Below are 19,742 nucleotides of genomic sequence, written 5' to 3'. Positions count from 1 at the left end.
TTCAGAATGGACTGGTTGGATCTCCTTGCAGTCCAAGGGACCCTCAAGAGTCTTCTCCAACACCACAGTTCAAAAGCATCAATTCTTCGGTGCTCAGCCTTCTTCACAGTCCAACTCTCATATCCATACATGACCACAGGAAAAACCATAGCCTTGACTAGATGGGCCTTAGTTGGCAAAGTAATGTCTCTGGTTTTGAATATACTATCTAGGTTGGTCATAACTTTTCTTCCAAGGAGTAACCGTCTTTTAATTTCATGGCTGCAGTCACCATCTGCAGTGATTTTGGAGCCCAAAAAGATAAAGTCTGACACTGTTTCCACTGTTTCCCCATCTATTTCCCATGAAGTGATGGGACCAGATGCCATGATCTTCATTTTCTGAATGTTGAGCTTTAAGCCAACTTTTTCACTCTCCTCTTTCACTTTCATCAAGAGGCTTTTTAGTTCCTCTTCACTTTCTGCCATAAGGGTGGTGTCATCTGCATATCTGAGGTTATTGATATTTCTCCCGGCAATCTTGATTCCAGCTTGTGTTTCTTCCAGTCCAGCATTTCTCATGATGTACTCTGCATAGAAGTTAAATAAGCAGGGTGACAATATACAGCCTTGATATACTCCTTTTCCTATTTGGAACCAGTCTGTCGTTCCATGTCCAGTTCTAACTGTTGCTTCCTGACCTGCATACAGATTTCTCAAGAGGCAGGTTAGGTGGTCTGGTATTCCCATCTCTTTCAGAATTTTCCACAGTTTATTGTGATCCACACAGTCAAAGGCTTTGGCATAGTCAATAAAGCAGAAATGGATGTTTTTCGGGAACTCTCTTGCCTTTTCCACGATCCAGCGGATGTTGGCAATTTGATCTCTGGTTCCTCTGCCTTTTCTGAAACCAGCTTGAACATCAGGGAGTTCACGGTTCACGTATTGCTGAAGCCTGGCTTGGAGAATTTTGAGCCTTACTTTACCAGCGTGTGAGATGAGTGCAATTGTGCGGTAGTTTGAGCACGTCCCTTTACATATCTAAATTACTCTAACCTTCTTCAGATTTTGAGCTCTTGAGCAGGTTTTTAACTTGAGGTCTGGGTTGATTAATAACCAACACAGTGTTCTGCTAATTAATGTGGTTTCCCTCATTAGTAAAAAGGACCCTAACAATCCCTTGCCAACAATGTTATTATACAGATTCATAAGGAAAAGATGGAAAAGATGCTGATGATAAATATGAGCTACACAGTTTGAAAAATAATTTTTTAAGCAAAACTGAAAAAAATCCAGGTATATATCTGAGAAAGAACAATCAGTCACCAATCTGTCATCCAGAGCTCATTAGTTTACGCAACACCCTGATAATTTTAGAAAATACCTATTACATACAAATTGTCTCTGATGTCCTGGGGCATGAAAAATAAGCTGAAATGAACAACTGGTGAAGGACCCTGACATTCAGGCAGAAAAATCTGATTTTGATCTGATAGATATTCATAAAGAGTAACTGAGAAAATGGAGTGTTTGGGAAAATCATTTTAGCAGTTAGAAATGTAGAGATCTCAGCTTGATAATCTAAACTGTGGACTTGTCTGCCCAGTGGGAAGGAAGGGCAGGGTAGGCCCCATAAATCCTGTTGGCTGGAGGATCTAAGAGTATTCAGGGAGATAACTCATTCAAAGGCAAGACAGCTTTGTTTGAACTCTGTGGGAGCTTGACACCTGGATATTTTTCTGGTTTAGCACTTATGGACCTCCATGGGCAGGGGGATACAAAAAGGGAGTGAAAAAAAAAAAAGAGCAGTTTCCTTAAAGACTCTGGACTCTCCCACTTAAGGGGTGATCTTTCAGCTGGAACCCTGAGCCGTGTTAGAGAACAGCCTAGAGCTGGACCAGACAAGTGAGCGAGCACACTGCTTGGGCAGCCTCAGTACCTTCGAAGAGTTTCAGCTGCACCACAACATAGGCGTGATAGTTGACAGCACGGATTCCAAATTGGATCACAGAATAATAAAAATGGTACCTGCCACCACTGTGTAGCCAACAAGTCACGTGCCAAACATGAGCTTCTAACCCCAAACACTGTACCCCCACCAAGATTTCTAGGGGAAAAAAAGACCCTAAGACTTGTTGGCAGAAATTGTAGAAGTGGAGTTACAATAAATGGGAGCCTCAAAGCTCACTTTGAGTGTGGTATGTATGAGCAGCTACAATCAATGTGTTCCTTCCAGGCTGCATGGCCTGGAAAACACAACTTACAAAGAGGAGGAGGTGATGTGGTACTGGAGTGCTGGTTGTATTAAATATTAGCTGTGTGACCTGAACTTCAGGTCCTGCGTCAGAAACATGGAATCGTTCAAGTGCTCTGACAAGGTCATGGTGCGGCTCAAATGGACTTATGTGAGAGCAAACCCTATTGTTCATTTAAAGTGCTATAATTATCATTACAGGGAGTATTTGCAGAACAGGCTACTTATAAAAGGGTTCTGAGTGCACTGATTTCCAGCTGTCACCTGACATAAAATGCTTTTGCAACTTCCAAAGCTATTTTCCAAATGATTTTTCTCATGCAATTGTCTCGGCAAAACCTAGAGGCACTTGAAATTACTCCTTTTAAGGTATGTCTGTGTACCACACGGAGACACAACTGGGAAAATACAGCTATAGCTGGCACAGAAGAATGAAGCATAGAAAAGCCTTTGAGGCAGTATAAAGTGGGGACCATAAAAATATTGGCCTTATTTTAACATTTCTCAGAGTATGTAAGAGTCAGTAGGTGATCTTGTTGGTAGTGATTGGTCTGCTGGGAAATCTTAACTTTAAATTGCCTGCCAATCTCTATTTTGTGTGTCCAAGAAGAGCCATTTATCACTTTTATGAAGCCACTGAAAGCCCACATTGAGGGGGAGAAAAAATAATTATGAAGTAGTATATGCCCTCAAACTAAATACATAATGAGTGTAATGGGCTGAAGTTTCTAAGGATGGGCAATAAATGTTTTGATAAAACAAATCTAAGATTGCCCCCAATAGAAAGTTAGCTCTCCTCCCTTACCTCCACTAACTCTCTGCCACCTGCCCAGGGGAACAAGTTTCCAAGATTTAATGATGCGCTAGGATGATGGATTTTCCATTAGATGTTCCTAATAACTCTTCTCCACAGAACAGTCCTTTCTCTAGCCAATAACAATAAGCCATGTCTGTATGTCAGTTTCACAATTAATAAAGCACTTTATACAGATACAATTTACTTTATTGCAGAGAGGAGATTTGGGGGTTCACTTAACCTCAGGGAAGCAGTTATACAATTTACCTTTAGGACATTGAATCCCCTTTTTTGTTAGGTTTACATTTTCATGGGGTTTTTAAGAGTCATCACCTTCGGAGTTCACCTTTACTTCCACTCTTGTGCCAGGGCAGAGCTGTTTTTCTCATTTACCTTAAGGAGACCAACATCATTGTTGAATGAACTCCAAGTTCATCCTGCAATTCAAGGTAAACCCTGATCCCTTTATATCTACCTGAAGTCTAACTCAGTAAATTCTACCCTAGTCACATAAATCTTCCTTAACCAGTCTATTTCTTGAGGATAACTGTCCAAAGTTAGGTAATTCTCTTAATTATTTCCTCTCATTATTTTGTTAAGGCTCTCTCTGACTTAGATGTCATAAGAATTCATGTCAATGTATGGCAAAACCAATCCAGTATTGTAAAGTAAAAAAATAAAATTAAAAAAATTAAAAAAAATTTAAAAAGAACTTTAACTTAAATGTAACAATTCATTTATAAATAAATAAATGAAGTGATTCAGATCACCATCATGACTTTCCTCCTGGCTATTTCATATAGCTCCTCTAACCTCTTGGAGTGTGACTGATCCGAATGGAGACACACTGCCGATGCAAAATCTACAGCAGATTTAAAGGTCTTGGACCTCGAGAAGGAAAGTAACATCTCAGGGTAATTTATGTGCCTTGAATATGCACCAAAATGACAACATTTTAATGCACTGGTTTCAATAAAACATATTATTAAATGAATTAATTTCACTTGTTTCTTTTACTTTTTTTTTTTTAAGATGCTGGAAAATTTAAAGTTACATACGTGAATCAAATTATACTTCTATGGGCAGCACTGACCTAGAGCTTTTAACTTTACATTCTAGGTCTTTATCCTTCTTCCCCTCCTCCTCCCTCTTGCTTAATTCAAGCCCAAATCTCCTGGCACATTTTCCTTTTCTAAGGCATTAACATTCCCATTGAAGTAACAACTCTGTTTGATTACCTCTATCTTAGCCAAACAAGAGTTTCTCAGCCCACATGTGATGGGGGATAGATTTAAGTACTCACTACTTCTCACAGCAAGTATGCTGGCCCTAAAGTTATTCCATTAGAAAAAAATTGTTTTTCCTTACTATGGAGGTAGGGAACAATCGGAGGTAGGCAGAACAATCGGAGAAGGCAATGGCAACCCACTCCAGTATTCTTGCATGGAAAATCCCATGGACGGAGGAGCCTGGTAGGCTGCAGTCCATGGGGTCGCTAAGAGTTGGGCACGACTGAGCCACTTTACTTTCACTTTTCACTTTAATGCATTGGAGAAGGAAATGGCAACCCACTCCAGTGTTCTTGCCTGGAGAATCCCAGTGATGGGGGAGCCTGGTGGGCTGCGTCTATGGGGTCGCACAGAGTCGGACACAACTGAAGCGACTTAGCAGCAGCAGCAGCAGCAGGCAGAACAATGGCAGACTAGTCACAGATATTCCTGCTGGTCCTGGAAAGCAGAACTGACTTCCTAGAAAATTACATCCAGAAAGACAGTTCCACAGGGGGTGAAACAAATTTAGTCCTGATATTCAAGGGAATGCACAAAGATTCCTCTGAGAATGTGGAGTTGATAAAAATGGATGGTGAAACTGGTTGTGTTTTTCTTGAAGGAAGTTCACAGGCAGTATCAATCCAGCCCAAGGGAGCAATGGGGCTAAATATTTTCCAAGTGCTTGATATAAAGAGCAAAGCTTATTTTCTCCATTGTGGTCTGTCATTATTTTTACACTTCTGATGTATTTACAGCCAAATCAGTCCACACACAGACATGTTTATAATAAACCGTTACAAAACCTTGATGTTTTCTAACTTACAATGACCAGAATATAGAAAGAACCACTTGCCCTATCTTCATGTCCTCTCCACCTTCTGCTTTCTACCAGTCATTCTTTCTTTCTCCAGCCTTAAGTTCTGCCTGGGATCCATTAAGAAAACACTTAAGGCTTTGAGAAAATCAGTAAAAAGGCTGGGGGAAAGCAGGAACCATTTAGGTGGCTGGTCTCCAGAGTTCTGCATCCCCCACCCATCTTTGATAGCTTTCTGTGCATTGCTGGATTTGTTTTTATCCCTCTGTGTTATACTGTCAGAATTACACCCCCACCACACTCACAGATTTATACAGATTTATTTGGGTTAAGGAAGCATCTTTTTTTAAGATAACACCTCTTTATTTATTTTGATGGCACCATGTGGCATGTGAGATTGTAGTTCTCCAACCACTAATCCAACTGGATTAGTCCCAAGAGAGACTCTTTTAAAAATGCAAATATTCCTGAGAGTGTTAAAGGACTTTCAGATTTTTACCTATTGGTGTGAATTATTCAATCAAATTGTCTCTCTGCTCCCTCACCCGCACAAGTGATCAGCAGCCTTCTCACTGCTGGTCTTCCTCAGTGATAAGCACAGAAATCTAATTTCAAAATTAGGGAACAGAAAACTGCCTACATGTGGCTCCTCCTTAAATCTGCCAAGATATTAATATTTTAGCAGTTAAAAGAGCCATGTCAAGTCTTTCAAAACACTTTATGGCCAATTCACAGTGTTCTTTCTTACAGTGGAATTGCCTCTTGAATTTCCTCCAGTAAAATATTGTGAAAACTAGGAAACTTCATCTTTGCTTCACGAAAGTAGGAGGCAGTATGGGACACCAAGGCATGGTCCTATGATCTTAACTGTGCAGAAGGAAATTTCATCTTTGGTTGCAGCTGTTTGGAGAGGGAAGGTGATGACCTAGTTCACTAACTTATCACCTGTTCACTCTCCAGGAATAGTTTTGCAGTTACTAAAGAATGTGTACCTCAGGACACACTGACATTTCTGACCAGAAAGTCAGTCACTTCTACACTCTGTGTATCTTTATGCAGACTTTCCTGGACATTTAAAGTCCTTAGGACTTTTCTATGTTGTTTATGGACCAAATCCATCTAGATCACCTAATCAATGGCTGTGCCAATAGGTACTGTCTTTCATGGGTCACTTCACATATGCCCTACTCAAAAAGACACAGAAAACGTATCCTTGATGATCAAAATGTTCTTAATCTTTGTTCCAAGTTCATAACACAGAAAATCAAAAGTAGAGAAACCTTGAAAAACTTAGGAAATCATTATTTTTTCCAGTTTTATAGGAGATGATGTATTAGTAACACTTCTAAGCTCTATATCCAGGCTGCCCAACACCAAAACAGCAACCCTCACAAGATTCTACACAGAGCAGGCACTGAATATTTGCCAACTGACTCATTCCATGTCCTTTTAAAATCACTACTGTGAAACGCACATCCTGTCTTACTCGTAAATGTATTTTCTCTAAATACCATCTTACCATAGATATCCACTCATTTTCAGTTGCCATCTGGTGTGCAACTCTGGCCCAGGTGTATACATGACATAGGTCTGCAGAGGGAAGGATTTATTACCACAGCCCATGCTGCTATCCATTCAAGCCATAGAGGAAATGCGTGTAATCAGTAAAAGCTATAAAACAAACCAAACGAAAGCCATGAATTTTTCAGATACGTCATGTTTTAAAATACTTTTCAATAATTCAGAGGAGAAATATGTTTGGTTGGTAGCTGGGGTGATCTCATGGGCAGACACATCTAGCCAGGGCTTTAGGAATGCAACGGCCACATGAGGCTTGTGACTGCATATTTTCAACTCCACAACTGGGCTGTGGTCCTGAAACAGATGTCATTTTACACAGATGTGGCTCTGTATGTACTAGCTCCAGTAAATACTTTCTAAATCCGCAGGGGACAAAAAGGAAGGACCTAGAATAGTTAGTCATAGTTAATCATGAAATACAGCATAACTACTAGTGTCTTAGTCTCTAGGGTGTTACTTTTTTAAGAACAATAATGAGCATCTACTGTACATCTGCCGGACCACTATTTACATACAGAGAGTCCCTGGGAATTACTACCTTAGTCTGGTGGCCAAAATAACTCTGCTTCCCCATAGCCGCTGCTATGAGGCTATGTTTCACACGTCCTTCTCATCATTCCTTTGACCATGCAAAAATCCTCAGAACTCCCCCACTGCAGACCAAAGCAAAGATCCATGGAGTAGTTATGCTAGAAATGATGGCAGGGAGGAAGGAAGGAGAGGCTGGATATCACCTGGAGTGTCATCAACTGAGGCTTCTCCTCACTTCCATTTCTGTTGCTATGTCTCCTCCAACTAAGGCACAGGATCATATCAAATCTCTAGCCCCTGTACCATCCCAGCTCCTACACAGCCCCCAGCTATTTCTTAATTCTTGCTTAGCTTGTTAGCTTCCAGGAGATTCACTGAATACAGGTGGCCTCCAAAGTATAGATAAACATTATATGAGACCCACCACCTGTCTTATCTCCTTCCAACGTTCTTTTGGGAAAAAGAAAAAGTATTCAAAGGAGGATTTTATGTGGAGCCCCTTTGCTCATTACCTCACAACTTCCAATGGAAACCCTTAGAAAACTTGCAAGCAGTCATCCTTGCAAGATACTTTCTCATTCGTCAAGGACTGAAAGATGTAACAGTTGAAAATAAAGAAGGTGGCAGTGGAAAAGGTAGCAAGATACCCAAACCCCAGTTCTCTCAGAGGGAAAAAAAGAGGGGGTGACCAGAAATCTGACCTGGGTGGGAAAAAATTCCTCTAGAAATGTCTCCTAGATTGAAAGTCTCCACCATGACAACGCTTCAATTTTTAACATCATGAAACCCAAAAGTTTTTGTGGTGTGAATGTATATATATCTTCCTTTCTAGTATTAAAACTTTGCCAAAACATTAGCCTAAATGTATCTGAGTAGCAACTCCTCCTATTACTCCACAGTAGAATAGAGACCCTACTGAAATAATTAGAATATACTACAATCTGAACATTTAATGAAGGCCTATAATTTTCAGTTACTGTGCTAAGTAAGCACTTAGGTTACTGAGACGAGTGACACAGTCTGGACTTCAAACTGCCTCAAGGTTGGTGAAAGGAAAAACAAAGAAATACATAAGTAACATTAATGTGACAACTGCTAGAAGAACAGGACTCTTCCTATAGACTGAGTATTGAGAACCTAGCAAAGGGAATCAATGTGTTGAAGACAGAATTTTAAGTTAAAGGCATGAATGATTCAAGCATGAAGAATAAAGAATCCCAAAGTAATTTGATGTGGCAGGAATATTGAGTAAAAGATGGAGTAGACAAAAAAGAGAGAGACACACAAGAAGCAGGCAGGGCTAAATCCTAAAGTACTTGGTCTAACATGCACAGAAATTTGAGTTTCTACCCCCCACCCCACCAGCCCAAAAGACTGAGGACATAGAAGGATTTTCCCAAAGAACAAAGACATGATCAGATTTAATTTTTTATGTTTTGTATTTTTTAAATTTTTATTTATTTATTTTTAATTTAAATTTATTTTAATTGGAGGCTAATTACTTTACAATATTGTATTGGTTTTGCCATACATCAACATGATTTAACTTTTTAAAAGGTCACTCTGTTTGCATTTTAGATAATGGATGAGGGGTATATGATACCAAAGACCAATTCATATGCATGTTAAGTCACTTCAGTCATATCTAATTCTTTGAGATCCTATGGACCATAGCCCACCAGGCTCCTCTGTCCATGGGATTCTCCAGGCAAGAATACAGGAGTGGGTTGCCATGCCCTCCTCCAGGGAATCTTCCCAACCCAGGAATCAAACTCACATCTCTTGAGTCTCCTGCATTAGCAGGTGGGTTCTTTACCACTAGCGCCACCTGGGAAGCCCCCAAAGATTAGTTAGTAGGCTGCATTTCAGATGACAGATAGCTGAATCAGAGCAGTAGCATTAGGGATGCAAAGGAGATGAGTTAACACTTCATTCGAAATGCAGGCTGGAAAGGACATGGTGGCAAGGAATGTAAATTTAAGAGAGAAGAACAAAACTAGGGTGACTCCAGGTTTCTGGCTGAATGATGAGTTGACTGAAAGTGTCTTTCACTATGATATTAATAGAAGACAGTAAAACTCAAGACTGAGTTTGAGGTGCACCAGAACATGCAGTTTAAGATGCCAAGACATCCAGTCAGGCGCAAGTGCCTCGGGCTCAGGAGGGAGATGAGGATGTAGATACTGGTTATGGAGAACAGACCCAATGGTGCTGGCTAGACCACACCACACCCCACCCATACTTCCCTGCCCAGAATATACCTCCATGCATCACCGTGTCCTGTCCCTTCCACTCACCCACAAGTCTGGGAATTATGCATAAATCAGAAGCTGCTTGTGAGTCACTGGCTTCAGAAATGGGCTTGACCTGCTCACGTAAGGTGAGAATAGAGATCCAGAATAGCCCCAGAATTTCAACTGGTTGCTGTATGGCTTTGCTTTCTTTTAAATACCATTCTTAGTCTTGGCAACCTGGCTATCTCAATTTATAATCTGGTCCCTGGATTTTCTGTTTCTGTCAACCAAACCTGGACTGTCCCCTTAGTCAGGTCACAGTCTGCACTAGCCCATATGATGTTTTCATAAAAATTAGGAAAAAAAAATATCCTCTCTGGCTGGCATTCACCGTCTCAAGGACTCACAAATTGGGGCGCAGAAGATACCTTTGTGCCAATTTAAAAAGGTGACACTTGCACAGGGCATATCATCTGTATGTGCAGCTCTGACCCAACTTCAGACTGAGATATCTGACTGTTGAGGATGTTTATGCTCAGTTTAAGCCCTGAGCAGTTCTGGTGTCTCACTTATACTGACAACTACCACGAACAGCTTTCTTCATTTTCCCCCTAGGCAAATGACAACTGAGATGAGTAGACAGAAATAGTCCGATGAAGGTAGAGGCCCATATTCCAAACTTTGGAAATGTTCTACTAAAAGTATATAGAAGTCTTGACAAGCAATAAAGGGTTAGACATCTTGATCCTTCATCCTTTGCACAGCCTCGTGGGAAACCTGCCTCGGGCTGGCAGAGGCCTTGCCCTCAATATTTGGCAGCCAGGGCTACATTTAGAAATGAGGACCCATTCCTCAGACATATTCCACAGCATAGTGAATCTGGCACATCTTTATGAGTAAAACTGTGTTTTGCAGCCTAGCCTGAGAAAGTAAGATTACAGTAAGTCAGATGAATGAATGTCCATTGCATTGACATAAATCTCTGTGGAAGGATTTGTCTCCTATCTTGGAAAAGATCTAGCCACTGGCAAACTTCCTCTTTTATGGGGGCCTCTGAGTTCATGACATATTCAGAGGAAACAGAAGTGAGTTGACTCTTTAGAAAGTATTACCTAGAAAAGGAAAACAGCAGCGAAAGTTTTCAGAAACTTGTTTATCTACTCAAAGATTCACAGGTAAAACAGCAAAAAAAGTTCTTCTGCCCAACTGATCCCTGTTTGCATGCTGCCCACTTATATGTAAACTTGGAAGGAATGCCTATGGCACATATTGATGGTGAACAAAAGAAAACAGAGAAAGATTTTTCAGAGGCAATATAAATCCCACTATTAATATCTGAGGCTATGTATTCCTTTTCTCCACCACCTATGTCAGTGAGAACTGGCTAAGGACTCAAATTATATATTGTTCTGAATGGGTCAAAATATGAAATAATCTCAGATTTCTTACTTAATAGCTTATAAAGTTATCCTGTCCCTGTCCTAAATTAGCTAATGGAAATAAATTACCTGTCCCGGGATAATTAAGAGCTTACTGTAAAAACAAAGTAACCAGAATGAAAAAAAAGAAAAGAAAAGAAACATTAGAAAATCAGCTAAGATGGGTCCCAAATGCCTCTTTAATAAATTACATTCCCTTAAAAGGTAACAACCCAATGGATTATAGCATCACATTAAAGATAATGGCTTTCTCCTTTTTAACGTCCATTGTTAATCTTAAAAAAAGAAAATCAATAGATTTGTAATAAATCCTTTCTTCTTGGGCTGAGAAATGCTCTAAGAAAGCTTGAGAAACAGTTTGATATTCTCTATCAGTCATTCTTCATCAAAAAGAAACAAAATGTGGATCACAGTAAACATAATTAAACATGTGCTATATTTTTCTTTTCTTTTTTAAATTAAAATTGTTTATTAAAAATATTTTTTCAAGCAGTTTTAGGTTCACAGGAAAACTGTGTAGAAAGTACGGAGATTTCCCATATACTCACTGATGGAGCCCACACACATACAGAGTCTCCCCCATCAGAGGGGTACCTTTATTACACTTGAACCTGTACTGACACATCAGGGCTTCCCAGGTGGCACAGTGATAAAGAATCTGCCTGTCAGTGCAGGAGATGCAAGAGATGCAGGTTTGATTCCTGGGTCCTACTCCAGGGAAGATCTCCTGGAGAAGAAAATGGCAACTCACATTAGTATTCTTGCCTGGGAAATCCCATGGAGAAAGGAGCCTGATGGGCTACAGTCCCCGGTGTTACAAAGTCGGACACGACTGAGTGACTGAGCACACACACACACACACACACACACACACTGACACATCATCGTCTAAAGTCCATTGTTTACCTTAGAGTTCACCCTTGCTGTAAATTTTATGGGTTTTGAGAAATGTAAAATGCCATGTATCCACCATTATAGTATCGTACAGAATAGTTTCTCTGCCCTAAAGATCCTCTGTGCTCTACCTATTCACCCCTCTCTCCTCCCTCACCCCTAGCAACAACTGATCTTTTAACAGGCTCCATAGTTGTGCCTATTCCAGAAAGTCATGTTGTTGAAATTACACAGTATATGGCTTTTTCAGATTGGCTTCTTTCACTTAGTAATATGCAATTTTTCCCCAAAGGCATTACAAAATTCCCAAGGCAACAAATGATGTGGCAGAAAGGCAAAGAGCATGAAAACTCAGACTCAGGTATTGGTTTGCCCCTTTGGTTAAGTTATTTGCTTTTCAAAGACCTTGGTTTGCTCATCTGTGAAACGAGGATAACATTAATACATATCCCACAGACTGCTATGAGTTGTTGTGAAAATTAGGTTTCTTTCCTTAAACAATGGAGGTAACAATCTACGTTGTAGGGTTGCTGTATGGATTAAAAAGGCAATGTGTGTGAAAAGGTTAGCACTGGGACAGGAACATATTACACATTTAATAATAGGAGCTGACAAATCTCATTTTAATGTGTGCTGAACACTTTCTCTTTGACCTTCTAAATCACTCTCTGCTCTTTTCCGTCTTCCTTTGTGGGACACAATTGCTTAAGAACACATTAAGTGAGTGCCCTTCCCTCTTGGTTTCCTGATGAGTTCAATATAGAAAGAAAAAAGGTAGAAGCTGGGAGGGAGAGAGATGGATGTTTTCTCCCTCTGCCTATTCTCTGTCAAGCTGGAGTCTGGCTGTGGCTGCAGTCCTCTTCAAAGGGTAAAGATTTTGCTGGGCAACCATCTTATAGTTGCTTAGTTCAGTTTACGCTCAGTCATGCCTGACTTTTTTCGACCCCATGAACCGCACCACGCCAGATCTCCCTGTCCATCACCAATTCCCAGAGTCCACCCAAACTGATGTCCATTAAGTCAGTGATGCCATCCAACCATCTCATCCTCTGTCATCCCCTTCTCCTCATGCCCTCAATCTTTCCCAGCATAAGGTCTTTTCCAAGGAGTCAGTTCTTTGCATCAGGCGGCCAAAGTATTGGAGCTTCAGCTTCAACATCAGTCCTTCCAATGAACACCCAGGACTAATCTCCTTTAGGATGGACTGGTTGGATCTCTTTACAGTCCAAGGGACTCTCAAGAGTCTTCTCCAACACCACAGTTCAAAAGCATCAATTCTATGGTGCTCAGCTTTCTTTATAGTTCAACTCTCACATCCATACATGACTACTGCAAAAACCATAGCCTTGACTAGATGGACCTGTGCTGACAAAGTAATGTCTCTGCTTTTGAATATACTATCTAGGTTGGTCATAACTTTCCTTCCAAGGAGTAAGCATCTTTTTAATTTCTTGGCTACAATCACCATCTGCAGTGATTTTGGAGCCCAAAAAACTAAAGCCAGCCACTGTTTCCTCTGTTTCCCCATTTATTTGTCATGAAGTGATGGGACCAGATGCCATATTCTTAGTTTCTGAATGTTGAGCTTTAAGCCAACTTTTTCACCTTCCTTTTTCACTTTCATCAAGAGGCTCTTTAGTTCCTCTTCACTTTCTGCCAAAAGGGTGGTATCATCTGCATATTTGAGGTGATTGATATTTCTCCCAGCAATCTTGATTCCAGCTTGTAATTCATCCAGCCCAGCGTTTCTCATGATGTACTCTGCATATAAGTTAAATAAGCAGGGTGACAATATACAGCCTTAACGTACTCCTTTTCCTATTTGGAACCCATCTGTTGTTCCATGTCCAGTTCTAACTGTTGCTCCCTGACCTGCATACAGGTTTCTAAAGAGTCTGGTCAGGTGGTCTGGTATTCTCATCTCTTTCAGAATTTTCAACAGTTTATTGTGATCCACACAGTCAAAAGCTTTGGTATAGTCAATAAAACAGAAACAGATGGTTTCTGGAACTCTTGCTTTTTCAATGATCCAACGAATGCTGGCAATTTGATCTCTGGTTCTTCTGCCTTTTCTAAAACCAGCTTGAACATCTGGAAGTTCACGGTTCTTGCTAAAGCCTGCCTTGGAGAATTTCGAGCATTACTTTACCAGCATGTGAGATGAGTGCAATTGTGCAGTATTTTGAGCATTCTTTGGTATTGCCTTTCTTTGAGACTGGAATGAAAACTGACCTTTTCCAGTCCTATGGCCACTGCTGAGTTTTCCAAATTTGCTGGCATATTGAGGGCAGCACTTTCACAGCATCATCTTTCAAGATTTGAAACAGCTCAATTGGAATTCCATCACCTCAACTAGCTTTGTTTGTAGTGATGATCCCTAAGGCCCACTTGACTTCACATTCCAGGATGTCTGGCTCTAGGTGAGTGATCACACCATTGGAATTATCTGGGTCATGAAGATATTTTTTTGTACAGTTCTTCTGTGTATTCTTGCCACCTCTTCGTAATATTTTCTGCTTCTGTTAGGTCCATACCATTTCTGTCCTTTATCGAGCCCATCTTTGCATGAAATGTTCCCTTGGTATCTCCAATTTTCATGAAGGTATCTCTAGTCTTTCCCATTCTATTGTTTTCCTCTATTTCTTTGCACTGATCTCTGAGGAAGGCTTTCTTATCTCTCCTTGCTATTCTTTGGAACTCTACATTCAGATGCCTGTATCTTTCCTTTTCTCCTTTGCTTTTTACTTTTCTTCTTTTCATAGCTCTTTGTTAGGCCTCCTCAGACAGCCATTTTGCCTTTTTGCATTTCTCTTTCTTGAGGATGGTCTTGATCTTTGTCTCCTGTACAAAATCACGAACCTCATTCCATAGTTCATCAGGCACTCTATGTATCAGATCTAATCCCATAAATCTATTCCTTACTTCCACTTTATAACTATAAGGGATTTGATTTAGGTCATACCTGAATGGTCTAATGATTTTCCCCACTTTCTTAAATTTAATCTGAATTTGGCAATAAGGAGTTCATGATCTGAGCCACAGTCAGCTCCCGGTCTTATTTTTGCTGACTGTATAGAGCTTCTCTATCTTTGGCTGCAAAGAATATTATCAGTCTGATTTCAGTGTTGACCATCTGGTGATGTACATGTGTAGAGTCTTCTCTTGTGTTTTTGGAAGAGGGTGTTTGCTATGACCAGTGCATTCTCTTGTCAAAACTCTATTAGCTTTTGCCCTGCTTATTCTGTACTCCAAGGCCAAATCTGTCTGTTACTCCAGGTGTTCTTGACTTCCTACTTGTGCATTCCAATCCCCTATAATGATAAAGGACATCTTTTTTTGGTGTTAGTTCTAAAAGGTCTTGTAGGTCTTCATAGAACCGTTCAACTTCAGCTTCTTCAGCATTACTGGTTGGGGCATAGGCTTGGATTTGCCTTGGAAATGAACAGAGATCATTCTGTCGTTTTGGAGATTGCCTCCAAGTATTGCATTTCAGACCCTTTTGTTGACCATGATGGCTACTCCAATTCTTCTAAGGGATTCCTGCCCACAGTAGTAGATATAATGGTCATCTGAGTTAAATTCATCCATTCCAGTCCATTTCAGCTCGTTGATTCCTAGAATGTCGACGTTCACTCTTGCCATCTCCTGTTTGACCACTTCCAATTTGCCTTGATTCATGGACCTAACATTCCAGGTTCTTATGCAATATTGCTCTTTACAGCATTGGACCTTGCTTCTATCACCAGTCACACCCACAACTGGGTATTGTTTTTGCTTTGGCTCCATCCCTTCATTCTTTCTGAAGTTTTATCTCCAGTGATCTCCAGTACCATACTGGGCACCTACTGACCTGGAGAGTTCATCTCTCAGTGTCCTATCTAACCCTGACCAGACTTTGGTAATTAATCTCTTAAATTATCTCTTTTGCAATAATTTAAAAATTTCTGCTGCTTCCTGTCAGACACATATTTTCCCTTATGTTTACTTGCAAAATTATTGTTACTCTTTTACTTTGTAAAGCAACCAGTGAATCATAAAATCCAAAACCATAAACAACCCTATTAACTCTTACATGTTATCCCTAATATCCCTCTATATCCCAATACTGTTCAGAATTTTATGAAGATCTACTTTTGGATTCAAATAGAAAATGTGACAAAAGTTTAGAAATTTAAGTTATAAAGATTAAAAACTGTAAAATATCTATAAAAAGGCTAGTCAATTTTTTATTTATTAAAAATATAACAAACACAACAGCAAAAACAAATTCCTGGGAATTATTTAGCTTGGTAGAGCAAAGACAATTATTTAAATAAAGTGAACTTAGTGTTCATAAGTGATGTTTTACAGATGTATTCCCCAGTCTGATGCCTCTTTGCTGGAATGCTGATCACAGAGATGTGTACTATCTTATTAGAGAAAAAGCTTTATAATAGTATTTCAAGGAAATCTTCAACTGCATCAGGAATTTTTGTTAATAATTAAGTTAATTGAAGTGTATACAATCCACTGCTATAACTCTACATATCACAATGGAGTACCAATTTATCTTAAAATCACAGAATGCATTTTTTTGCAATTTTATAAATATTAACTATATATGTTTTTCATTACAAATCATGTTACAATAAAAAGAAAGTTAACCTTTATGTTTAACTTAAAACACAAAAGTAAGAGAATGTTCAAGTATGGCACTCTCTTCACTGCATGAGTGGGGCACGGCACTACACCCGGAATATTCTGTAAGAAAGCTACTCACTTGAGTTTTTGGCCGAGCTCCAGTTGACATTTGGTTTGGCACACCATCAAGATTCTGAATGTTTCCAGTTTTATTTTCACAAATTCCCTCCTTCTGATGATTTTTCTAAAAGATTACTCTTCAGGTTTATAGAATTCTGTAGAAAACATTTTTAAACAAATTTTACACGTATAAAGAATTATTCTTAATAATTCAAATGAATTATTTAATAAAAACACATTTTTAAAAAACCAGGACTGTTTTGAAAGCTAACATAAAATGTGAGAATATTCCTAAATAGTAATTATTTTTCCAGAGATATTTATACTTAGGCTCAGTAAGATCAACCCTGGTAATGCCTGTGAACTTGTAAATATAAGCAAATATGTTTAAACTATCAAGGTAATACATAGTACTATATTGCCACATATTTTAAAACTTTTTAAAAAACAAAACCAAAAGTTTGCTAAAAACTTGAAATAAGAGGTGGCTCATTTAGAGCCACAGTACTTTTAAACTTTAAGATCTCAATTTATATATTTTGTAATGAAAGTGAAAGTGTTAGTCACTCAGTCCTGTCTGACTCTTTGTGAGCCAATGGACTATGTAGCCCACTAGGCTCCTCTGTCCATGGAATTCTCCAGGCAAGAATACGGAAGTGGGTTGCCATTTCCTTCTCCAGGAATTGAAACTGGGTGTCCTGAATTGTAGACAGACTCTTTACTGACTGAGCCTCTAGGGAAGACTTATATTTTGTAACAGCAGGGAACGAATTATAAAATTTTATTTCCAAAGGTTAGGTGTAGAAGGAAAACGAGTGAAGTAAAGTGGTCAGCATAAAGAGAATCTTAAACTTTTCAAATACAGAATGAGTTTTTTTTCCAGAAATGTTAGATTAATTCTTATTGGAGTCAAGTTTTCCTTCACTAATTCTTTCCATCACCTGGAAGTCTGCCACATCTCTCTGTGTCTACGTGCCTTATGTAAGTTACCTAGAAGCCTCTACTGCAGTGTCCTGTCCTGGCTTATTGCTTCTGGAAAAAGGACCAATGTTTTCAGAAGAAAAGGTTGGAAATGTGAATTTTTCACTTAACTAAAAGTTTAGTCACTGCTCATCAGGTTGTTCTTCAGGGTGGAAAATAATAAATCTAGAATACACTGGCTTATGTGTAAATCTAGCACTGTCAAATACTGACTATATAAACTTTGACTTAATTTCTTCAAATCTAAATTTAATCACCTATAAAAGAATACCTCTAACTTCTAGTGAACACTTCTTTGTGCCTGGCATATTTGGCCAATGGAATGTGAGTACAAAGGAGCATGCCAAGTCTGAGCAGAATCTTTAAATATTCTGCATGGAAATTATAGTTTTCTTATTCTTGATGCTTATAGAAATTCTACTGTGGGGAAAAGAAAAACAGTGATGAGAATAATGATATGCTGTGCTAGTAATAATATTACATATTTACATTTTGGGAAGAATTCCCCATTTGATCTTTTAACAGAAATTTACTAACTCAAAACTGAGTTTATTTATTTATTTACTTACTTATTTATTTTTTGAGAAGAGTTTAAAGGACATAGAAGAATATGTATACATTCTACCCTTGAGAAAAGACCATGAAGAATCTAATGGGGTCTTGTCTTAATTCACATGCACAGTGATTTTAAAAGGTATGAAAGTTATTAAATTGGGGAAAAAAACACTGACAAATTAGAACACATTGCACAGGCAGTCAGGGGTGCTGGCAATACAGAGAGTTGACCAATGAGTTGGCCAATAAGTACTACATTCTTCTACTGATAATGCCTATTTCTGCTGGTGGGTGTGGACAGTTTGACAGGTACCTAGAGGAATAACCACTGTGGGTTAATTTATAAAATGAGGATGATGCTGGCACCTGTTTCAATAGGGTGCTACATGAAAGCCCCTTAAGTACTGTTATGGTGGCTGTTGTAACACAGCCTCTTTTTTTTGAGAAGTTAGGCACTGCATTTTATTCAGGAAAACCTAACATCTGATGACAGAATATTAAGCACAACAGCCTGTGTATGATACTTTCATATGGACTACTTCATTTTTCTCTTCTTAGTAATTCTGTGCGGTAGGCCTTGTTGGTCGAATTTTATAAAAATAATTCCTAAAGAGAACAAGTTGCTTGATTAGGATCACACAGCAACTGAGAGTGCTAAGATCTCCTGATTCTTCTCAGTTACTTCTTTCTTCCTCCATATTTCTCTTTGTATCTTGGCCCAGTCTCACTCCCACAACCTCTCCAGTCTAAATCTCAGCAAAGGTCTGTTCTATCACAGTCTTTGGTCAGCTGGATAATGGGTTTGGGATCCTGTTAGCCCTACTGAAGACAGACACCTGTGAAGACAAGGAAATGGGGTTCTAACTGCAGGAAGGAATTAACCACTACAACCCAGCTGTTTTGCAGGGTTCCTATGGCCCAGACATGGCCACTTACAGCACTTATTGAAAGTATGCTAGCCACTTTATAATTTTGAAGCTTGTTTTAAATAAGATTCTTTCATAAAATTACATTTTCTTAGTCCTGTTACTTGCACATAGTAATTCAATTGATTTTTTAAATTGATGTTTCCATAAATATTTGTAAGCCTTTGATCAATTTTATATATTTTGGGGGGATTGTCTTTGTACTCTTACACAGGGAACAAATGGTAATTTTGTTTCTTTACCATTTCTCATACTTTCCTTTCTTTTATTTTCCTTATAAATAAGCTAGGCCTCCAGTCAGGGGTGGGAAGAAAAGACATTCTGCCTGATTCTACTTCTGATTTTAAGGAGAGTGCTTCCAGTATTTTATCATTTAACCATGATGCTGAATGTACTGAGTTTTATTTTTCTAAATCATGCAGTTTTTCTTTTGATAAGAAAATTTTTATATGAAAGGATGCCGAATTTTACTGAATATATTTTCTCCATGTATTAAGATGATCAAATTTTTCTTCTTTAATTGCTTAATTTATAAATTACATTAATCTTACCATGTTAAACCAATCATGCACTTCTGTATTATCAAAGTACCTTTCTAGTTTTTAAGATTATTTATCATAATGAAGGTTGGAATTTGCCAAATGCCCTTTTGATAACTAATCTTCTCAATGAACTGTAGTAATAGATTCATAATTATTAAACTATCCTTGTATTCTTGAGACCAACTGTACATGGTTGTGGGAAGCGG

The 19,742-nt window shown here is 38.9% G+C and overlaps 1 protein-coding gene across 5 annotated transcripts in view; it reads right to left on the bottom strand.

Moving 5' to 3' along the window:
* The window catches only part of STARD13 (StAR related lipid transfer domain containing 13), a 573,794-nt gene that overhangs the window by 363,632 nt on the left and 190,420 nt on the right, over positions 1 to 19,742 (bottom strand). For all 5 annotated transcript variants that reach the window (XM_060394451.1, XM_060394453.1, XM_042254792.2 and 2 more), the window contains one exon: positions 16,552 to 16,687. In XM_060394451.1, the coding sequence (XP_060250434.1) occupies positions 16,552 to 16,581 (30 nt within the window). In that variant the 5' untranslated portion in view covers positions 16,582 to 16,687. The remainder of the gene's footprint in view (positions 1 to 16,551; positions 16,688 to 19,742) is intronic.

This window comes from Ovis aries, chromosome 10 (assembly GCF_016772045.2).
Source record: "Ovis aries strain OAR_USU_Benz2616 breed Rambouillet chromosome 10, ARS-UI_Ramb_v3.0, whole genome shotgun sequence".
Classification (NCBI taxonomy): Eukaryota; Metazoa; Chordata; class Mammalia; order Artiodactyla; family Bovidae; genus Ovis; species Ovis aries.
The sequence above is the reverse complement of the archived record's forward strand: the minus strand, read 5'-3'. Positions and strand labels throughout refer to the sequence as shown.